At 60.6% G+C, this 21,658-nt stretch overlaps 2 protein-coding genes across 3 annotated transcripts; one reads left to right on the top strand and one right to left on the bottom strand.

The window, feature by feature from the left end:
- Positions 1 to 936: 936 nt before the first annotated feature.
- On the bottom strand, positions 937 to 12,286 carry PRKCSH (protein kinase C substrate 80K-H). Of its 2 annotated transcripts, none has more exons than XM_039250992.1 (18): positions 12,234 to 12,286; positions 11,689 to 11,842; positions 11,370 to 11,486; positions 10,687 to 10,782; positions 10,533 to 10,590; positions 9,536 to 9,653; positions 8,010 to 8,139; positions 5,045 to 5,129; positions 4,374 to 4,452; positions 3,658 to 3,744; positions 3,144 to 3,332; positions 2,964 to 3,063; positions 2,425 to 2,494; positions 2,069 to 2,158; positions 1,860 to 1,934; positions 1,658 to 1,757; positions 1,400 to 1,569; positions 937 to 1,252 (listed from the first exon to the last, which is right to left on the bottom strand). In XM_039250992.1, exons 2-17 carry the CDS (start codon positions 11,762 to 11,764, stop codon positions 1,423 to 1,425), a joined length of 1,617 nt encoding a protein of 538 aa, XP_039106923.1. In that variant the 5' UTR covers positions 11,765 to 11,842; positions 12,234 to 12,286; the 3' UTR covers positions 937 to 1,252; positions 1,400 to 1,422. The 2 variants fall into 2 exon arrangements, with proteins under 2 accessions (XP_039106923.1, XP_039106924.1); XM_039250993.1 differs by having other exon boundaries at positions 3,165 to 3,332.
- A 642-nt stretch (positions 12,287 to 12,928) lies between these two features.
- On the top strand, positions 12,929 to 21,616 carry ODAD3 (outer dynein arm docking complex subunit 3). The gene is made up of 13 exons (XM_039250991.1): positions 12,929 to 13,251; positions 14,501 to 14,622; positions 14,723 to 14,800; positions 16,915 to 17,085; positions 17,182 to 17,283; positions 17,384 to 17,509; positions 17,666 to 17,788; positions 18,313 to 18,465; positions 19,423 to 19,583; positions 19,667 to 19,823; positions 20,393 to 20,548; positions 21,024 to 21,108; positions 21,274 to 21,616. Exons 1-13 carry the CDS (start codon positions 13,011 to 13,013, stop codon positions 21,390 to 21,392), a joined length of 1,794 nt encoding a protein of 597 aa, XP_039106922.1. The 5' UTR covers positions 12,929 to 13,010; the 3' UTR covers positions 21,393 to 21,616.
- The last annotated feature ends 42 nt before the right edge of the window (positions 21,617 to 21,658 follow it).

Below are 21,658 nucleotides of genomic sequence, written 5' to 3'. Positions count from 1 at the left end.
GCACCTCCCCACCCCCCCAACCCCCACTGAAGCCTAGGCCCCTGACGCCCCCAAATCTGGGAGGGGACTTCTTTTTCTAAAACACAGAACTCAGCCCAGCCAGGCCCCCTCCCCAGAGGCCAGCCCCTCACCCCAGGGGCTGGGGAGGGGGGCGCCTGGGGTCTTCCACATCCCTGGGGGGCAGGGGCAGGGGCCCGTGGGACGGGGGGGGGGCTCAGCCCCTCCAGCCCTCCCTTCATCCTGTTATTTATTCAGAAGGTTTCAAATCACGACAGAGTCCATGTTGGAGGTGATAAAGAACTGTAAAACAAACAAACAAACAAAAAAAAAACAAAAAAAAGACAAAAAGGAAAAAAGACAAAAAAAATCACAAAAACCCAAAACCCAACAAGAACACTTTGCGTTGCGTTTAGACTATTTATTACCGGGATTACAGGCCTGGCCGCGGTAACAGACTTTTACATGGAATTGTTTAATTATTTGTACTTTTCATGCCAGAAAATAAAAGTTCAGAATCTTAAGGCCTCAGCTTCTGTGTGTGCTGGGGGGTGGGGGGGAAGGGACCCGAGTGTTAGGAGTGGGGGCCACCGGCCCCAGCTGTGCGGCCATTCCTAGCCTGCTGTCCCTCTCTGGGCCCAGCTCTCATCTGGAGCCCTTGGGCCTCCCCAGTACACAAGTGACTCGTGGGTGGGAAACTGTCGCAGGCGGAAACCCAGATGGCTGTGGCCCAGGGTCCATCTGCCCCACGGTGCTGGGCTTGGACATCGCCCCTGGGGCATCTCAGATGTGAATGGGGTCTGATGAGACCCTAACTGCAGATGGGGACGCAGGTCGGAGGAGGATTTGCAGAAAGCCGCCTCCCCCACATTCCACCCTCTGCCTGCCCCACACCCACTCTGCCCATTCCACACCCAGGCAAAGCAAGGCAGACGTGGCCCCGTTGGGGGATCATGTTTATTGTTTTGAGGTCACAGGTCAAGTCACTCATCCCCACCAGGAGGGAGGCAGACACCCTGGGCGGGGTGGGGGGGGCCCCCCAGGGAGGGCGAACTCCTCTATCCCATCTTTGGAGGCCGCCGGGGCCTGGGAAGGTGGCCGTGCCCTGCCCGGCCCCCAGAGAGCAGGGCACGGAGCTCCATGCGGTTCCTGGCCCGGCGGTGAGGACGGAGGCCAGCGGGGCGGGCCCTGCTCCACAGGCTGAGGGGCAGGCGGGTGGGCAGCACCGCTGGGGCTACTTCCATGCCTTGAGGTTCTGGAACCAGAGATGCCAAGCGAGGAAGACGGAGCTGGAAGCGCCCAGGGGGGCGGGGAGAGAAGCGGCACCCACCCGCCCGGGCCTGTGTTCCTTGGGCCTCCCCGCACCCCCAAGCCACGGCGGGCACCTCCGTTCCCTGCCCACCTCCGTGCCTGGGGTGGGGGTGGCTAGAGCTCGTCGTGGTCGCCCTCGGCGGGCGGTTCGGGCGGCGGCTCCGGGCAGGCGGCCGGCGTCATCAGCTCCATGAGGTACTCGCAGCGACTGGGCTCCGTGGTGCTGGTCACCACCGTCTCTTTGCCACACAGCAGGCGTACCTGGGGTGGGCAGAAGGGGCTCGGACGGGACCAGACGGGATGGGGCCCCCACGGCACCCCCCCCTCCCCCCGTCCACCGGGCACTCACAGTGGTGGAGCGGTTGGGGCCTTGCCAGCAGCCTGTCCCCTGCTCGTACTTCATGGCACTGAACTTGTCGTGGTCGGGGCCAGCCCACGAGCCCCACGTGCTGCGGGAGAGCGGGGTGTGCTCAGCATGGGGGACGGGAGGGCGGGGGGGGGCTGGGGGGCTGGGGAACCGGGGCAAGGAAGCCGGGTCTGAGCCCACTCACCCGAGGCTGGTGGGGGAGCCGCCGAGCTTGGGTTTCTGTGAGACGAGCTTGAAGGGGCAGAGCCGGTAAACGTACCTGTCACAGGACAGGGGTGGTGGGCAGGGGACACCGGGCCCCCGGCTCTTCAATGCGTCCACGCGGACGTCCCCAAGCCCCCACTCGCCCGGGTCCGGCCCGCCCCCCGCCCCGCTGGCCTGTGGGGGGCGCACTCGTTGGTGGTGAGCTCGTAGCACTGGCTGTACAGGTAGGCAAACTCTCCGTTGGGACCAAAGTCAAAGGAAATCTCCTGCTCCAGGTTCCTGGAAGGGGAGGCCAAGCAGGTAAGGGGCAGCCAGGTCGGCCAGAGCCTCACTCAGGACAACACAGGAAGGCCCACTCCAGCAGGGGAGGGCCACGCGGGGGCCGGACCTTCTGGGGATCTCCTCTCCTCCCCCCCAGCAGGGGCCACTACTCAGCAGAGGTTGCCCGGGCAACTCCCCATTACCACCTCCTCCTGGGAGCCCGGCAGGAGGTGGCCTTGGAAACTTCTCAGCCTTGCTATGGCCAGATGCACCCCCCCCCTTACCTGATGGACTCCTCCATGTCCCTCAAGGACCGCTCGGCGTCCTCAAACTTGCTGCGGGCCTCCTGGGCAGCTGGAGGGGGTGGGGGGGGGGGAGGTCAGAGGTGCCGCAGGCCCCATCCAGGAAGAAGAGGGAGGGGTGGCACAGATAACCTGCTTCACCAGCTCCCCCCACCCCCCACCTCGGCTCCCACTGGCGCCTCGGCCCCAGGGCAGACACCCCACTTGGCTGCCGGCTGCCGCCAGGCTCTCACCCGAGGGAGCGGGGCCGGGCCTCGCGGGGCCTCGCCGGCTCCTCACCGCCCTCACAAACAAGCCGCAGCTGAGGCGGGAGGGCCCCTGGGGCTGAGGGGGCGGCAACGTTTCTCCAGTTCCAGATGCCTCCTCCAGGACGGCCCCCCTTACCACCCCCCAGGCTTCCTCAGGGCCAGCGCGAGCCCACCTCGGGAACCAAGTGAGGCCCACTTCACGGGCCCTGTGGGTGCAGGTCACGGTCATGGGGGCACAGGTTTGGACACAGTCCTCCCCCCCCAGCCCCTCACCATCGATGAAGGCCTGCGTCTGCTCGTCATAGGGTGGCATCTTGTCCTCCTCGGGGGGGCTGGCTGCAGGCTGTGGGGGCACCAGTGGGGGCAGGGCCTCCTGGGAGAGGGGGGAGGGGCAGAGTGAGCAAGTGACCCAGTCCCCGCCCAGTCACCCCCCCATCTCCCCCAAACACACACCTTGGGCTGCTCCCCCTGCACCTGGGAATCTTCTTCCTCCTCTTCTTCCTCTTCTTCCTCCTCTCTCTCTTCTTCTTCCTCTTCCTCTTCCTCCTCTTCTGTGGGTGGCGAGGACGCTGGAGGCCGCGCGTCCTTGGGCTCCGTCAGGTCAGGCTCAGAAGGCACGGGCGGGGGGCTGGTGGGCAGCACCTGGTGGGGGTGTGGGTAGTCGTGCCATGGCCGCCGTCCACCACCCCCGCCCCCGCCCCGCCTCCCTGGGGCTCGAGTCCCAGCTCACACCATCACCCAGGGGGCAGCCTCGGTGACTCCGCCCCTCCCGGGGGGCCTGGAGGGAGGGGCAGATAGCTGGGGTGGGGGAGGGGCCGCCTCCAAGGAGGGTGCTTGGGTCACCCAGCTGGCTGGGGTGGCCCTGTGCCAGACCCAGACGCAGTTCCTTTGTGAGGCGCTGGTGGGGGGAGGGGTGGGAGACAACGCGGGGAGGGGGTGCCGCATCCTTTCTCCCACCCCCACTGACCTCAGACCGGTACTTGTCCCTGATGGCAGCCCAGACGCGGTCATAGAAGGCAGTAGCGTCGCTGTGAGGGTCTCCCCCAAGGAGGGCCTGTGTGCATGTTGGGGGTGGTGTCAACATCAGGGCCTCTGCGTGCCCCCCTGCGCCCCAGGCACTCTTGAGGGGGGAGCCTCAGGCTACGGTGCCAGGCACGGATGTGCCCTGACCACCCACGGCCAGGCCGGGGCCAGGCCGGCTGCACTGGAACAGGCTGAAGGGGGCAGCACAGGCCAGTGGGAAAGAGGAGGGGACCCAGAGGAGGGAGGCAGGTGGGGGTGAGGGAGGGAGAGGGAGAGGGAGAGGGAGAGGGGGCTACAGAAAGCAAGAACCCAAGGCCACTGGGCCCTCAGGGAGAGGAGGCCCCAGGCAGGGCAGGGAAGGACCTAGACGCAGCAAGGACGGGGAGCCACGACCCGCACGCGAGCGGGGCAGAGTGCGTACATGAACGTGGGGGGGGCACGTGGGGCTCTTTCCTAACCAGATGCCCCAAAGGGCAGGGAAGAGGAGAGCGGGGATGCCACCCCCTTGCCTCACGCAGGCAAGGCCAGGAGGCATTGGCTATGCCAGGGCCCTGGGCCAGTCCTTAGTCAGCCTGTCCCCCGCCCCCGCCAGCTCCCTGGCCCTGATGTCACCCTAGGGTGACGCCCTCCGCAAGTCCCAGGACGGGCAGGAAGAGGTACCTGAGCCTCCCCTTCGGACAGGGCCCCGTCACCATCCGTGTCCAGCTCTGGGTGGGTCTGCAGCTCAGCGACCGAGACCCTGCAAGGGGCACAGGCAGAGGCTGACGGAGGGGCGAGGCCCGCTGGCTCTAGGCCAGCTACCTGCTACCCCTCCAACCAGGACCCCCTCCCCAGAACTCGTTTTGGGACCTCAAAGGTGGGGAGGGGCGGCACAAGGAGGGAGAGGGTGAGCTCTGGGCTTGGGGTCAGAGTAGGACCCAGTCCCCGATCTCCTACACTGTCCTGAGGACCCCACAGCCCTCAGGGGCCCCCAGGAGAGACAGAAACTCCCTGTTCCCGGCAGCCCACCTTCCACTCCGCCGTGAGCCTGGCTGGGGCCGGCAACTTCAGGGCACCGCGGGATTGGAAGGGTCTGGCTTTCATTAAGTACTTGGGACAAGCAACGGGACCCCCCAGCCACCTCGCCTGGCTCCTCGATGGGGTGGTTTCCTTCACCTCCTACCGTCAGGGTGTTTCTGGACCTACTTTATACTCGAACGAGCAGCGGCTCGCTCAGATCTAGTCTGGGACTAGCTGAGGACGCATGACGACAGGGAGCTGGGGCTCAGGCGCCGGGCAGGGGGAGGGGGGAGGAGGGAACCCCAGGCCCAGGGCAGGACAGGCAGACTCACGCCCCATCCGCATTGTCGTCCATCTCCTGGAAGGCGCTGGCCGCCAGCTCCCGTTCCCGCTGGGCCTTCAAGGCAGCCTGCTGCTCTGTGGGGGGGACAGCTCTGTCACTCGCCTCCCTGAGACCTGCCCCGCCCCCGCCACCCCACGGGGCCCACTGTGTGCTTGGCCCTGCACTGGGTGCCCGGTCGGGCCAGGCTGGGGGTGGGAGCCTGGAGCCGACCAAGGCTGGCCAGGTTGGGGGGGGCCCTGGAAGAGGCGGGAAGTGCCCTAGTGGGGAGACTCGGAAGCAGGGGGGAGTTGAGCGGGTGTGCAGATGGGTGAGGTATGGGGGCTGGGGACCGAGGACACCCTGGGGCTTCCGTACAGAACAAGCAGGGGTGGCAGACTGCTCAAGGGCGGGTGGGAGACCAGGCATGTGGGGGGGGGTGGCTCCTCGAGAAGCAGCCTACGCACCCCACGAGGCCCACTGGGCTCCAGCTGGCTCCCACACGAAGGACAGTTAGGATGGAGACGGGGTGGGGGAGCGGCCAAGCCAGGAAGGCTTCAGGGATGGGGGTGGTCCTCTGCTCTGACGGCACCTCCCCTGCCTGCCTCACCCCCACCTAGGCTGGGTGGAGGGAGAGCAGCCACAATGCAGCTGCAATTACTGAGCACATACTGTATACCAGGCCTCACGCGGCCCTCTCCAGCGGAGCAAGCGGTGTCTCCCCTGCCACGCTGTGGGTCCTTCCCCCGGAGACCCCGCAATGTCCCAGCAGACCGGGCTGGCACTGTGCCTCCCACACGTGAGGCTGGATGAAGGGGCCTGCCCACTGTTACCCAGCCGGCAAAGGGCGGAGCCAGGGGCAGAAACGCAAAAAGGTTTAGGAAGATCAGTTTCCCTTGGGAGCAGGGAAGGGACCCCCCAGCGGTACAGCGGAGGAGAGGAAGGCAGAGCCTGGGGACAGCTTTTTGAATGAAGCCCGAGAGTGCTTCTGGCTGGAGACTGCCCGGGAAAGAGGAGAGACAAAGCCCAGGGTCTCCAAAGGGCAGCAGGCGGGGGAAGCCATGGTCTGGGCGCAGAGACAGCCTCTGCTCAGGGGAGGATAAAGGAATCTGCAGATGCCACAGCGATTCTGGGCAGGATGCCTCCCTGCGCACCTGCCCCAGGCGGCGGTGAGGTGGGGGGTGGGTTTGGGGAGGTGGGGGCACAACTGCTTCAGTCTGCCTTCAGGGCGCATCCAGAACCTGCCCACTTCCCTCCACCCCTACGCCACCCGTCTTCCACCGACCCCCGCCCCGAGCTCTGGTCCAAGCCCCTCCTTGCTCACTAGGACCAATGCAGTCAGCTCCTCCCTGGCCTCCTGGCTTCTGTTCCTCCGTTGCTCGGAATCCTCTATGGCTCCCACCTCACTTGGGGTAAAAGCCTAAGTCCTCCCCATGGTCCCCAAGCCCCTGCCCTTGTCTCCCTCCACACCCTCCTCACTCAGTCCCTCCAGCCGCACGGCCTCCTTGCTGTTTTTTTGTTTTGCTTTGGTTTTATTTATTTTTGAGACAGAGAGACACAGAGCATGAGTGGGGGAGGGGCAGAGAGAGAGGGAGACACAGAATCTGAAACAAGCTCCGATGCGGGGCTTGAACCCACAAACCGTGTGATCACGACCTGAGCCGAAGTCGGACGCTTAACCAACTGAGCCACCCAGGCGCCCCCTTGCTGCTCCTTTAAAACCAGACCTGATGCTGCCCCAGGATCTTTGCACCTGTGCCCTCTGCCTGGCTCCCTGCTTCCCTCAACAGGCAGCGCTTTCTCCACTTTGTTCAGTGCTGAGCTACCAGCCCTGTGGCGTGCCTGGTACATAGCAGCCACTCCACAAATGCTGGACAAAGCATAGAAAGCCATCTCCAACCAACCAAGGTGACATAAATTGCCAGGTCAGAGCAACTCAAGAAGGCAAAAGCACGAGACTACTGGCAAACCTGGATGTCTGTTTGCATGAGAACGTATATCACAAGAGAGAGGGAAATCAGAGCCCCAGGTGGGGGAGGAGAGGAGAGCCCCCCTCCACTATTAGGAGGTCACTAAGCTGTGACCTCTCAGGGACATCCCCTTAAGGAGAGGCTGGGCCTTGGGGCGCCTGGGTGGCTCAGTTGGTTAAGTGTCTGACTTTGGGTCAGGTCATGATCTCACGGTTCGTGGGTGTGAGCCCTGCGTCGGGCTCTGTGCTGACAGCTTAGAGCCTGGAGCCTGCTTCCAATTCTGTATCTCTCTCTCTCTGATCCTCCCCTGCTCACGCTGTCTCTCTCTCTCTCTCTCTCAGATAAACAAAACATTAAAAATTAAAAAAAAAAAAAAAGAGAGAGAGAGAGGCTGGGCCAGAAATCACCTAGCCTGTGCTCACATCTGGGCTCACACTGCCTGAGAGGCTGGAGGGACCTCTGGCTTCAATCTGGACTCAGGGGACCCCCCTACCCGCCCCCCCTACCCCCCGCAAAGGGAGCATTCCCACATGGCTGACAGAAAAAAACCTCTCCTCCCAGAAAAAAAGCACTTCTGCTGGGCTGCAAATTATTCCCACACACGAGTTTCAGACCCGGTGACCGAGATGTGCAAAGGCGCGTGGGGAACGGAGGCACCGTGATCAAGAGTTGGGAGACACAAGGGGGTGCCCGGGAGGCTCAGCCGGTTGAGCACCTGACTCTTGACCTTGGCTCAGGTCAGGAGCTCAGGGCACATGGGGCCGCGCCCCGCACCAGGCTCTGCGCGGGCAGCCCGGAACTGCTTGGGATTCTCCCTCTCCCCCTCTGCCCCTCTCCTGCTCACACATGCGCCGGCGCGCGTTCTCTCTCTCTCTCTTAAAATAAATAAAGAAAAAAAAGGCTGGTTGACCCAAGAGACAGCAGATAATGATAATGAGCGAGGGTATCCGGGGCCCAGGCTCCTCCCAGGGCAGGAGACACGGGCCAGCGCAGCCCCCCGTGACGCACCTTCCCAGCGCCTCTGGTGCTGGTCTTTGGCTTCCTTCTCTGGCTTCTCGGCCTCCTCCTTCGCTGTTCGCAGAGCCTCCACCTGCTCCTCCAGGGACTTCTTTCCGGCCTGCAGCTCAGCGAGCTTCTCCTGGGTGCGCACAAAACAAGACGCTCCACCTCTCCTTGCGGTCTGCCTCCCTCCTCATGAGGGCCGCCCCCCTGCCGCCACTGCACAGGGCGGCCACGGGCCATCTTGCCCAAACACACACCTCCCTGGGTCTCCCCTCCCTGCGGCTCCCCACAGCTTGCTGGACAGAGACCTGAACACCCCGATGCAGCCCCCAAGGTCCTGTATCACCCGGCCCACCTCTCCGGCATCTGCCCCCCAGCTATCTCGGACGGTAGGATCCAACTACCTTGCCCAATGCTTTCTTTCCCTCTGTCTAGAAAGCTCTGCATGGCCAACTCTGTGTTACCCTACAGATTTCGTTTTAGATAGAGGTCTCCTCCTCCTCCAGAAGGCCTTCCCTGCTTTCTGCCCCCGCAACAGGGGGAAGAGGAAGAGCAGACACGAGTCTCCTCTATGCCTCAGAGCCTCAAATGTCCCTTTTTCCAGGGGCCCTGGGTGTCACTTTGTCATCTGTCCCTCTCACTGGACATGACCTTGAGGGAGTCCCAGTCTCCTGCCCGGCACATCCTGAGCCTGGGCCTCTCGTGGACATTTCAAGAAGGAATGACTGTGACACGCGGATGGGGCCCAAGCTGGCGCCCGATCCTTTTCCTCCTTAGACCTCAGCCAGGCCTGCTTCCAGGATCCGCCTACCCCCCTGGGGCAGGGACAAAGGTCACTTGGAGCCAACCTCACTGCATGGCCGCCCCACCAGCCCCTGAACTCAGAAAGGACTCTGCTGCCCCCTTGAACCCGGGAAGGACCTCAATGGTCAGGGCACGGAGGGGAGAAAAACTTGGAACCTTCTCTGGGCAGCGAAGTAGAGCTAAAGCCCTCGTGCAGAGTCGGGCAGAAGCCCAGGAGCGGGGGGGGGGGGGGACTCTGACCCATGTAACCGCCAAGGGGATGGCATGGGGGGTACGGGAAGAGACACCTGCCCCGGGGACACAGTTTCCTCCAGCCCTGGTGGCACCCGCCCTGTTAAACCAACCACTGCGCTGATGACATCCTGAGTTGTCCCCCAGAACCAGGGGGGGTGGGGGGGGTGTCACGTGGCCATCAGCCTCATCTTACAGATGTTGGCGCCATGGAACCCGGAGGCACAGAGAAAGTCGTCGCTCCTCTGAGCCCAAGTCAGCCTGCTGCCCGGGGCCCCACGGGACACCTGCGCTGACCACCACCCGGGAATGGACTAACTGATGACTAAACACCCAGCAGACAGACGAGGGAACCAAGGCACGCCCAGCCCATCACTGGCCCCAGGGCTCCACCAGTCAGAGGCAGGAGTCAATCCAACCCAGCCCGGCCAGCCAGCCCATGGCTCCAGGCCTCAGGGCCCAGATGGTCCCGGGCGGACCCCCTGGGGGTCCCTCACCTGCTTCTCCTCCCGAGCCTTCTTCCAGTCTTCGATGAGAATCTTCTTCAAGCGGAACCCCTCTCGGGTGACCTCTGCCATCTGCTGTATTGTCTCTCTTTCCTTACGGCCCTTCTCTCTGGGGTGCGGGGGACACACAGGCACCATTAAGGACGTCCTCAGGGCTCACCAGGTCTGCCTCTTCCTAAAGGGTTCAGCCCATCTGCTCCCCTCTGCCCTTGGGAAGATAAAGGGCAAACCCCTCCCCCCTTCCCCAAGCTCTCTTGGCTTCAGAGCCCATGACCCTTGTCCTTGGGAGGAGAAAGAGTAGTCACAGCTCACCCACCCAGGGGTCTAGGGAAGGGGCTGGGGCACACTGGGAAGGGGGGCTAGAAGCTGGCTCCCAACAGAGAAGGAAAAGCACTGAGATCCCAGACTCCCAGACAAAAAAGACCACTAACTGTATCATGCTTGCCCCCCAACCACCCTGTACTTAAAAGATCTTCAGAAGATCTTCTACACAAGTCTGGGACTTACAGCTGCTCCGCAAAACGAAGGTGGCTTGGCCATCTGCCTTCAACTGACAGGAGTCAAGGGACACCTGTCCTTTTAGGAGCTACAACGGCCACCACTGCCTACGGCCTCATCCTCAGCTGGCTTCAGCCGTTTGGACTACCTGCCTGTGGGCATTTCAGTTTTCAGGTCCTGCCGCAACAGGGCGGCGATTACAAGATCAGAGTCTTGCACGGGACCGAAAACCTGGGTTTGGGGTTCAAGTCCTGGCTCGGAAATCTCTGAGCTATGGGATACCCTGGGGAACTCATTTTTTTTTTTTTCATTCTAAACTTGAGTCTCCTCATCTGTTGAATAAGGCGACAATTGCGCCTGCTCTGGGCCAGAGGTCACGTGGCAGCGTAGCGCCTGCTCACAAGGCACGTGGCACAGATATGCATAAAGCAGAAAAGAGACAGGCCCGGTTCACTGGCCAGGGCAAGGCCAGGGGACGCCACCCACATACTTGCAGGTATTCTCACAGACAATCCCGCTGTTGTATTCATCTGTACCATCACAGCAGTCTGCGAGCAGAAGCAGGGATGCGATCAGACCTGGCGGTGGCTCCCCCTCCTCACTTCCCCCCAAACCCCCCACCCCTGGGGGGTGATCTCATTCACCGCAAACTCCATCGTTGACCCATCGGGAGGAGATGTACAGAGGCTTGTAGCCGGTGTTGGTGCAGTGGAAGCTGCCGTTGGGACAGGCGGCTGTGCCTGTGGGAGGAAGGGAGACTTTCTGGGCTGTGCTCCCGGCCAGCGTGGCCATCTACCCACAGACAGACCCCCCCCCGACGCAGGTGCACGTGGACAGCACGTGAAACGTAAGAGTACGACCGATGCCCAGGCAGGGAAGGAAGGGCAGTCCCACGTTCGGGGCCTCAAATAAAACTCCCCAATGCCTTCTGCTGCTTTTCTGCGCCCAGGTGCCCAGAATAGGGCCACGCCAACCACTTCATCCCTCAACTCCACTTCTGTCTTTGCCTGTCTTGGGGGCCCCCTTGCTCTCCCATCTCTGGGTATTGGCACGTGCCAGCACACTTCGGGCCTCAGTTGAGACCTCACTTCCTGACCCTCGGGTTGGCTGGGGACCCCTCTGGGCTCCCACAATGGCTGTGACCCTCGTTGCCAAACCACTAACCACTTGGTTCTGGGCCTGCTTTGCCCCACTCAACCAGGGAGCCATGTGAGGGCAGGCCTAGGTCTGTCTTGGTCACCACCACCCGGCCGGGTATTTCCCAGGCACTCAAAAAACATATGAGTAAATGAATGAAGGAAGGAAGGAAAAAAAAAACAAAACTCACCTGGCTCATCTGAGCCATCCTTGCAGTCACAGTAGTCATCATTGACCTGATCAAAAGGGATGGTGGTGGAGCCATCCAGGCAAGTGAAAGGCTTGGACTCGTCGTAGAAGTGATGGTCTGGAGACGGGGGTAAGGGCTCAGCCCAGGGCAAGAAGCCCTGTCAACCGAATGGCACCTCTGCCCCACACCCGGCCGCCGAGGATCGCCACCTTCCCTACCCAGAGGCCAGGAAACTGAGGTAGAAGGCTCCAAAGTGTGTATCCCAGGAGCCGAGTCGGGCCCTCCCGCACCCTGCTGCCGCCTCCAGCGGCCGACTCACTGGTGAGGGAGACGCCCCGGGGTCGCTTGACCTCCACGGCCCAGCACAGGGGCAGCAGCAACAGCAAGAGTAACATCACGCCGGAAGCTCGCAGGCCGGAAACAGGTTCTGGGGGAGGAAGCCGGCTGCGGGGAGATGTGCTGTGCCCCCCACGCTGCGGCAAGAAAGGGACAACAGGTCAGCGGGAGAGGGCTGCTTCCAGCCAGAGGAAGTTACCTCTTCCTCCAGCCAATTGGATTCCTCCATCGCTTCCGCGCAATGGGGGCTCACTTTGCTTCCGATTTGGGGTGGGGGGCGCTCCCCAATCTGGGCCAGAGGGAGTTTCACTTTGCTCATATCAGTAGTGGGAAGCTCAAAACCTCTGCTCCCTGAGGGTGGGGGTGGGGGTGGTGAGAGATCCAATTCCCGCCAATAGGCCGAAGGGGTTAACGGTGTCCCTCTCTACCGACACACACCCTCCGGCAGCCCCCAATAAGAAATTGGGGTGAGCCCCCCGCGCGCTAGTTCACCACCTACACGAGGCCGGGGCAAAGGTCAATATCCACCGCGCCCCCCGGCTCTGCAGCCAACTGTTCCTCCCGAAAAAAAGAAAGCGGAAATGTGTCGGACTCGTCACTTCCGACATCACGCCGCGCGCACAAAGTGGCGACTCAAGGGTGCCATGTTGGGAGTGGCAAATGGAGGAGGGGCTGGGCTGGAACCCAGACGGCCATCTTGAATAGGACTGTGAAGCCTTGGAGGGGATCGTTCTGACGGTTCCCGCTTAATGGCGGCACAAGGTGCTTCCATCTTGGGAGTGGCAGATTCTGCCGCCGGAAAAGAAGGTTCCTGAAAAACGCCCTCCAACGCCCGCGGAGCGGGGGACAGGGGTATTAAAAAACAAAACAGTCGGGACACCGGACTGGCCCGGTTTGTGGGCCACAACTCTTGATCTCAGAGTTGTGGGTACGAGCCCCACATAGGGGTATATGGGTTACTTAAAAATAAAATCAAATCTTAAAAAAAAAAAAAAAGCACGTGACTCCAAAGTACCCTCCCCCTAACAGCCTGAGGCGCGGCTTTGCCAGCCCCCTATTGGACCGCCCCTCTGCTCCGCGCTAGCCAATTAGAGTGGTGGCGTGGAACGCGGGCGGTTTCCATAGGAACACTGGAAGGAGGAGGGGACGGAGGTTACCTAGCAACCGGGAGATGCTGCGAGGCCCTGCCAAGCAGTAGGCAAGTGCATTCTCCCAGAGCCGTAAGGAACCTACGACGGATCCTGGACACGGCGATTGCTAGTTGCCACCCCCAAATCCCCAGGGGCTCTAGGCCCCATCCCAATCATGACGTCTCCCCTGTGCTCCCGGGGTGCCGCCACCAACGTCCTGCCTTCTCAGGACCCGGGTACGACCTCCAATGTCAAGAGCGGTCAGACTCAGGCCAAGCGCCTCCACCCCCAAGGCAAGGGCGCGGCCCGCACCTCGCTTCGACACCATTTCAAGGCGGGACACCTCCACGCCCCTCAGAGGACGTCCACCGGGCACCCCCAGGTGGCAGAGTTACAAAAGAAGCTACAAATGTTAGGTAAGATGGCTCGAAGGGGCACCAAGAATCAGGAGTCAACATTGTCCACCCAGCCCTTCGACCACGCACGGTGTGACAAGGGTCTTTGCCTGGCATTTATCCAGGTGACCAGCTTCTGAAAGCAAAAATCCGTACTTGTTCATGGCTTTCCTCATCTCTCTTATAAAGTCTCTCCCGGGCTCTGAACCAGCTGGATTGTAGTTCATACTTCTGTGTAATTTCAACTCTTCCATCACGTAGGAGGTGATGAAGAACATAGCTTCTAGTGCCAGATTTTCTGGGTTCAAATCTAGGCTCTGCATATACTGTTTGATCTTGGGGGATGATGAGTAACCTAATAGGTCTCAGTTTCTCTGTCTGTGAAATGGGGATAGTAAGAGTACAGCCCCATAGGTAGTTGAAACGTATAACGTGCTTAGGACAGTGCCTGGCACATTAGAGTAAAGCACTCTAAAGTGTAAACCAGTGTTTCTCAATGGAAGAGGGGGTGTTTTGCTCCCAAATGGACATTTGGCAATGTCTGGAGACATTTTTGGTTGGGAGGGGGGTGCTACTGACATTTAGTGGGTAGAGGCCAGGGATACTGCTCAACATCTGACAATTCGTGGGACAGCTCAAAACAAGGAATCATCTATCCCAAATGTTAGTCACGCCAAGGTTGGAGAATCGTGAGGTACACCGCTATTGTTATTGTTCTGTTATTACCAGAAGGTAATCTTGCACAGTAGTTGAAGGCATGGGCTCCGGAATCCGACTCCCTGTGACCTTGAACAATCTAATAAGCCTGACCCTCGTTCTTCACATCTGTAAATGAGCATGCTATGGGGGTGCTTGGGTGGCTCAGTCGGTCAGGTGTCTGACTCTTGGTTTCGGCTCAGATCATGACCTCATGGTTTGTGGCTTCAAGCCCAGCGTCTGTGCTGACAGCTCAGGGCCTGCTTGGGATTCTCTCTTTCCCTCTCTCTCTGCCCCTCCCCTGCTCAATCTCTCTCTCCCTCTCTCTTTCTCTCTCTCCCTCTCAAAATAAATACACAAATAAAAACTTTTTTAAAATGGGTATGATATGGGGATGGATACATAGCTATTGACATATGGTACTTGATACTTGGAAAGTTCTTTGTCGGGCATCCAACATATAATAAGAGCTCCAGCTGAAGTCTTGTGAAAATATTAAGTTGATGATGAGAGAAAGGGCTTGACGCCCCCCTCCCCCTATAACATTCTGCTTGTGTATCTCACATGACCTCAGAGGGTGACCGGAAGGCCTTTTATGAGAGCAGCCAGTGGAAGATCAAGAAAAATCAGCAGACCATCAAGAAGCTCCAGGAGGTGATCAGGGTGCTGCAACTGCAGCTGGCAGACCTGCTCCAGGTGAGGCTGCCGGAGTGGACAAGAGGGTTCCAGAAGGTGGGGCGGCACCCCCAGGGGCAAGTGGGCTGGGTGAGCGGTGACTGGGCTCCCTTCCTTGCAGGGAGATGAGAAAGTGGTCCAGGCAGTGATTCGGGAGTACAAGTCAGAGAAGCCATACCTGAAGAACCGGACAGCACAGGTTTGTCCCCCCCCACTTCACTCCCCACATTTCCAGCTCGTGTCCCCTCCCCGCTGGACTCTGCCTCCCGTCTCACCCTCTCCTGTCCTTTCTCCACACTGGCTGGCATTCATTTATTCACTCGATTAATCTTTATCCCACACCGACCATGTGCTGGGCATGGTATTAGGTATTGGTCTCTATGCAGTAAAAAAAAAAGATCAAACCTCCACTCCCCAAAACTTCATATCGTAGTGAGGAAAAAAGAGAGAGAGAGAGGAAGGAAGGAAGGAAGGAAGGAAGGAAGGAAGGAAGGAAGGAAGGAAGGAAGGGGAAATACAGAAGCAAAGTATTTCACAGTAGCAACAGAGAAATGAATAAAACAAAACAGAGTGGCTTAATAGAGATGGATAAGGTCAGGGGTTTGCACTTTAGATTTGGGGGTGGGAGTCGGCAAAGCCCCCTCTCTCTAAGAAGGTGATATTTGACCAGAGAATGAGACAGGCAAGAAATGATTTGGGGGGGAAATGCTCCAGGCAGAGGGAACAGCAAGTGCAAAGTCCCTGAGGTCGAAACAAGGCAGTAGGGTGGTTGCATGGGAGGGAGGGAGTGGAGCTCTGTAAGATATGAGGTCAAGAGGGTCAGCCGGGGGGCACCTGGGTGGCTCAGTCAGTTGAGCAACCGACTTCAGCTCAGATCATGATCTCACAGTTCGTGGGTTCAAGCCCTGTATCAGGCTCTGTGCTGACAACTAGCTCAGAGCCTGGAGCCTGTTTCAGATTCTGTGTCTCCCTCTCTCTGTCTCTCTCTCTCAAAATAAATAAAAAACATTAAAAATTAAAAAAGAGAGAGAGTGAGAGAGTCAGCAGGGGCTGAACCTGCAGCAGGCTTTGCTGTCCATGATGAAAAGTGCAGATTTTATGACGAATCAGAGAAGAGGAAAATGGACAGTGAGGATGCAGTGAGGAAGCCAGGTGGGGGTCATCCAGGTGAAGACAGTGTTGGCTGCCCTGAGACAAAAGTGGTGGAAACAGGAAGAGGTATCTCTGGGAAAACCTTTGAAAGAAAACAAAGCATTGCTAGCAAATTGGATGCAGCTGGGATAGAAGGATGAGAATGACGTCAAGCTTTTGGACTTGAGCAGCTGGAAGGATGAAGCTACCATGAGCTTGAAATGGGGAAGATTCAACACGGGCAGATTTGGGAGAAAGATCATGTACTCGATTTAGTTAAATATTTTTAATCTTTATTCATTTTTTAAGAGAGAGAGAGAGAGAGCGAGCGCCCGCGAGAGAGAGCACGCGCAAAATTGGGGGAAGGGCAGAGAGAGAGAGAGAGACACACAAAATCCTAAGCAGGCTCCAGACTCGGAGCTGTCAGCACAGAGCCCAACGCGGGGCTTGAACTCACGAACCACGAGATCATGACCTGAGCTGAAGTAGGACGTTTAACCAACTGGAGCCACCCGGGCGCCCCCATGTACTTGATTTTGGACCTGATGGTTTTGATGTGTCTGTGGAGATGGCTGGAAGGCAGTGTAAATATGGGTATATGAGCCTGTAGTTCCCCGGGGGGGGGGGGGGGGGGGGGGGGGGGGGGGGGGGGGGGGGGGGGGGGGGGGGGGGGGTGGCGTGGTGGTGGAGAGTCTTCAGTGTATGGGTGACCTTTAAAACCCTGACACTGAGGGCACCTGGGTGGCTCAGTCAGTTGAGCAAGCAAGTCTTGATTTCGGCTTAGGTCATGATTCCAGGGTCCTGGCATTGACCCCTATATCAGGTTCCACTCTGGGTATGGAGTATACTTAAGATTCTCTCTCTCTCTCTCTCTCTCTCTCTCTCCACCCCCTCCCCCAACTCTGCCCAGCTCGCCCTCTCTCTCTAAAAATAAAAAACCCCTGAGACTGGAGAGGATCGTCAAGGGGGTGGGTGTGAACAGAGGTGAGGAGAGAAGGCCAAGGAAATCCAGAAGCTGCAGCCAGCGTGGAACACTGGGGAGTGGGGGTCCTGGAAGCCACCAAAGAAGACAATGAGCAGGAAGAGGGGAGCCGCCGGGTCAGCTGCTGCTGAGATCCGGGAGAAGAGAGGGAGGGTTAGGTGGGAGGGTTCAGGCTCCCGCTCTCGGCCCCCGCCCCCCAGCAGGCCCTGGAGTACCTGGAGCACCAGCTGAGGGAGAAGGTGAAGCAGCTGAACGCCCTGCGGCACCAGGTGGGACTGCGGCAGAAGTTGCTGGAAGAGCTCCGGCTGCAGTGCAGCCTCCGCGAGTTGGAGCGGGCAGAGGCGCAAGATGGCAACACTGAGGTGGCCAAGGTGAGGCTGTTGAGATGCAGGGGGAGGGGGAGGGTGGCGATCCTGGGGAGAACTGGAGAGGCGAGGGGACCCGGCCCCGTCCTTGCTTCCCTCTAGACTGTGCGGAACCTGGAGAACCGCCTGGAGAAAGCCCGGATGAAGGCGGAAGAGGCACAAAACATCACCAACATCTACCTGCAGCTGAAGGCCCATCTGCAGGTAGGGACCAGGACGTCTGGGGGTGGGGCGGAAGCAAGTGGGAGAGCCAGACTGCCTAGGGACAGCGGTCACAGGCCTTTCCCCCCTCTCCCTCCTCCAGAAGGAGAGCCTTCACTTGGAAAACCGGCTGGACTTCATGGAGGCTGAGGTGGTGAAGACAAAACGTGAACTAGAGGAGCTGCAAGTGATGAACCAGGAGGCGTTCAACGCCCGAGATATCGCCAAGGTGCCAGCCTGCCAGGCGCTGGGGGTCCTGCACAGACGCCACGGTCTCCGCGGGGACAGAATCGGAACCCCGGCGGTCCCCGAGCCCCTCCCACCTACCTCCCAGGCCCCTGGGAGGTCCCAGCTGATCCTGCTGTCCCCCCTGTCTCTTCTCCAGAACCAGCTGCATCATTTGGAGGAGTCCGTGTTCCGAGAGCGCAAGAATCGCGAGCAGTACATATCCGACTGCAAGAAGCGCGCGGAGGAGAAGAAGCTGCAGACCCAACGCCTGGAGCGCAAGGTGGGCGTGTCCAGGGGCGGGGCTGGGCGGGGACTAGACCTCGCCCTGCCAGGTCCCAGCCACGCCCCTACTGTTGGCCCATACCCTAGACCCTGCCCTAGTCAACACTTGTCCTGACTCCGCGCCCATCTCCACTGGATGCCCGGGCTCCTCCCACATTCCTGGCCTCGCCCTCCCTCTGTCTGATCGCCTCCTTCAGAGGAACCTCCCGACCGTCCCTGACTCGCGGGTCTTCCCCATCCTTCCCCGCCTGAACACCGCCCTCTCCGCTAGAGCTGATCCTGCCTCCAGCCCGCCCCTACTCGCAGGCCCCGCCCCCACTCCTGACCCCGCCTCTTTGCGCCCCCCCTCGGAGGCTGCGGGTCCCCGATCCCCCTCTTTCCGGCATTCCTGGCCCCCAGCCCTGACCCTGGCTCCCCAGCCTGGCCCCGCCCCCTCCAGGGCCCCTATCCCCTCCCCTCTGGCCTCCGCCCTAAATCCTCGTCTGAGAGCTAACTCCAGCCCTGACCTCGACCTGTGCGCAGACCCAGCGCGAGCACGTGCTGATGCAGTCGGAAGATTTGACCCAGGACAACCTGCGCGCCAAGGAGGAGGTGCTGAAGCGGCGCTGGACCATGTACCAGATGGAGCAGCTTTTCGGCAAGGTCAAGGACGCCACCGGCGTGGCCGAAACCCACGTGAGTGCTGCCGGCTGCCCGCAACCCCCCCTGCCCTCCAGTCACGCTCAAACGGAGCCCAGGCCAGTGAAGCCAACACACCCTGCCGCCCCTTTCTGCTGGCTCAGTGCCTCAGTACGCGAACCTGCTCTCTACTTAAAAGACACTCTTGCCTCCTTCGGTTATTGCCCCTTTTCCCGGCCACTCCTCACAGCAAAACCCACTCGAGTTGTCTACACTCGCCACCGTCCCCTTCCTGTTGCATCTTAGGCTAGCGCTAACTCCTTTGGCATGTCACCTCTGTGAGAACTGTGCATTTCGTGTCTCCTGTGGCTCCAGTGCCCGTAACGTGGTCGGGGGCACCGCAGACTGCCCAGTGCCACTCTCAGACCCTGGCAAGCTGGGCCCCTGCCCTGGGGCCTGTGCTTTGCAGCGTTTTCCTTGAAATTTGCTAAAACCCTTATTTCCCACTGGCGGATACTGGTCCCACTGGACCGCAGTCCAGTCTCTCCCCTTTGGACACTCTCCCACTCGCTACTCCTCCCATAGGGCAACCCCCAAGGAGTTCTGGGATCCCGACCTATGGGGTCATCTGGGGCACTGTGGCCAGGCAACTTTCCAGAAATCGACCTGGTGGGCAGATAGCTCCTGACTGGCCATGCTTCTCCCCTGGATTGGGCGAGACTCACAGTGCTAATATGGATGGCAGGTTGATTTTGGGAAGCAACTGTGTTCTCTCCTGCCCTGCACCACACGCTGGTTTCGGCTGACTCAAACTCATTACAGAGACAAGGGCCCCGCAGAAATTGTGTGTTGGGGACCGCCCATCGTCCAGGCAACTCTGAGTCTAACGCACAGAGTCCAGGAACATGGCTGTGCGGAAGTCACCAGCTTAGGCCATCTGTCCCGGGTGCTCAGGGGAAAGGAGGAGGGGGTGCACCCAGGCTCTGCCTCTTACTAGGGCTGGGCGTCCTGCAGGGGGTGGTGAGGCGGTTCCTGGCACAGGGCGACACCTTCACGCATTTGGAGACGCTCAAGAGCGAGAATGAGCAGAAGCTGTGGAGGCTGAAGCAAGAGAAGCAGCAGTTGCAGGAAGAGTTCGAAGGCCTCAAGTACTCGGGGGAGGCCACTCTGGTGAGGTGAGGCCCCAGGGCCCAAGGGAGAGAATGGGGACCCCGGGGCTCCTAGGTGCTCCAGCGGCGACCCTTCCCACCGCCTGTAGCCAGCAGAAGCTGCAGGCTGAGTTGCAGGCGCGCCTGAAGGCGGAAGAGCAGCGACGCGCCGCCGCCCAGGAGAAGCTGGAACTCGCCATCCTGTCGATGCAGATGACTAGGGAAGGCCTCGAACACCTTGCGCGCAAGCTGAACCGCATCACCGTGGTAGGCTCCCCGCCCGGAAGCTCAGCCCACAGCCTCCCACAGCCCGAGAGGGGAGCCTCCTCCAGGGGACCCGCCCTGTGCCCTCTCCGGGATCCCCTGTCCAGGCGCGCCTCCAGGGGGAGCCCTCCCCCACTCCTCAGAGTCCCCACCCCATGTCCCTGCAGAAAAACCCCTTCTCAAGAGGCTCAGGACTTCAGAGACCCTGTCCCGCCTTTACGGCGAAGTCCCACCTTGCCTCCACACCCCAAACCTCATACACCCCACTGCAGTACTCGGGGGGCCTGAGACAGGGGACGCCCCAGCCTGCCCGAAAAGCAGAGTCTTTATTTCTTCCGGCTTCTCACGAGTTAATACTCCCTTCTCCCACTAAGACCCCTCGCTCCACCAACTGTGTTTCTCTGGAGTTCAAAGGCTCTCCCTTCACTTGCTCCGCCCCGTGACAACAGAGGCCCCGCCCCACAGGGGAGAGTACCCCCTCCTGCTGGTGGTCCCTCACCTTCAGAAGCCTAGTTCCGGAGGGAGAAAGCCCCGCCCCACCCCCCGCTGACTCGGCTCCGCCCCGGCCTCAGGAGGACAGCAGGTTCGCAGAAAAGCAGCTGGATCCCAAGGCCAGTGACTATCTGCCAGACCTGCTGGGCCGCGTGGAAGAAAAGCTGCTGAAGCTGCAGGCGCAACTCGAGAGCAAGGACATTGACGAGATGTTGTACCAGCTCGCCGACCGCGAGGTGCCGGTTCAGCCAGGGGGCGGGGCTGAGGGTGCAGGGCTGAGGGTGCGGGGGCTGGGGCAGAAAACCCGGGAGCGGGGGACGCGGGAGACCAGGAAGGAGGCCGTACGGGCCGGGAATGAGTTTTAGGGGCAACGTGTGAGGTTTGAGAAGCCAGGAGAGCTTCCAAAGGGTCCGGGAGGCCACTGGGCAGGGCTGCGGGGGGGGGGGGGGGGGGGGGGGGGGGGGGGGGGGGGGGGTGCCGGGATCAAGGGGCGGGACCCCAGAGACCAGGGGCGGGGTTGGGGATCTCGGAAAGCATAATTCGTCTGGGCCCGAGGAAAGGTAAACGGGAGGGGTGGGCAGAGGTCTCCTGTGGAATCAGGGTATATCCTGGAATGGGGTGAGGAAGGGGCGGGGGGTACAGGACTTCCCTATAGCCTCTACCCCGCCCACCCACCCTCTTTTCTCTCGATCGCTGCCTCCCTCCCTCCAGTTCTACTCCAGCCTAGAGGGAAAGCTGCCCCTGTACAACACCCGCATCGCTCTGCCCCTCTCCAGTCACAAGGACAAGTTCTTCGGTCAGTACGGTCAGGGAAAAGGGGCGGGGCTGGGGGCCCAAGCCGAGCAACGGAGTGGTCCGAGGCGGAGCGTGGGGCCAAGGTGGGGGGGAGGGGTGGTAAAGTATGGGAGGAGAAATCTGAGCCAAGGATGGGAACTTCGACCCCCCTCATTGCCCTCCGCAGATGAAGAGGAGAGCGAGGATGAAGACGGCAGCGTGGTGACCCGTGAGGCGCTTAAGATCCGTTCCCAGAAACTGATTGAATCCCGCAGCAAGAGGCGCAGTCGTTCACGGAGGTCCTAGGCTCACTCTCACACCCACCTGGTGCTTCCGGGCCCTTGCAGAGCTCCCAACCCTTCTGGGTCCAGCCTCAGGCCCACGGGCCTCCTCAAGGACCAAACGCGGCCGGCACATGGGAGCGGAGCGGGCCAGGGCGCCCGCAGTAGAGAAGGGGGCTGTGCCGCCGGACGTTCCCACCGTAAATCTTTCAAGGCGGGGCCGCGCTGGCCTCGGAATCGCGCAATAAAGGTCACCAACCAGCCCCTCTGAGTAGTATTTGCCTCTCCTTG

The sequence above is a fragment of the Hyaena hyaena genome, unplaced genomic scaffold (assembly GCF_003009895.1).
Source record: "Hyaena hyaena isolate Hyena2069 unplaced genomic scaffold, ASM300989v1 scaffold_392, whole genome shotgun sequence".
Lineage (NCBI taxonomy): Eukaryota > Metazoa > Chordata > Mammalia > Carnivora > Hyaenidae > Hyaena > Hyaena hyaena.
Note: the sequence above shows the minus strand (reverse complement) of the source record. Positions and strands in the feature narration are given on the sequence as shown.

Coding starts and splice junctions, on each gene's coding strand:
- PRKCSH (XM_039250992.1), bottom strand. CDS start 11,764: ATGTTACTCTTGCTGTTGCTGCTGCCCCTGTGCTGGGCCGTGGAGGTC. Junction 2,495..2,963: donor GACGCAGGCCTTCATCGATG/GTGAGGGGCTGG, acceptor CACCCCCTCCAG/CTGCCCAGGAGGCCCGCAGC. Junction 1,570..1,657: donor GCCCCAACCGCTCCACCACT/GTGAGTGCCCGG, acceptor TGCCCACCCCAG/GTACGCCTGCTGTGTGGCAA.
- ODAD3 (XM_039250991.1), top strand. CDS start 13,011: ATGACGTCTCCCCTGTGCTCCCGGGGTGCCGCCACCAACGTCCTGCCT. Junction 19,824..20,392: donor AGCTGAACCGCATCACCGTG/GTAGGCTCCCCG, acceptor CCCCGGCCTCAG/GAGGACAGCAGGTTCGCAGA. Junction 21,109..21,273: donor TCACAAGGACAAGTTCTTCG/GTCAGTACGGTC, acceptor TGCCCTCCGCAG/ATGAAGAGGAGAGCGAGGAT.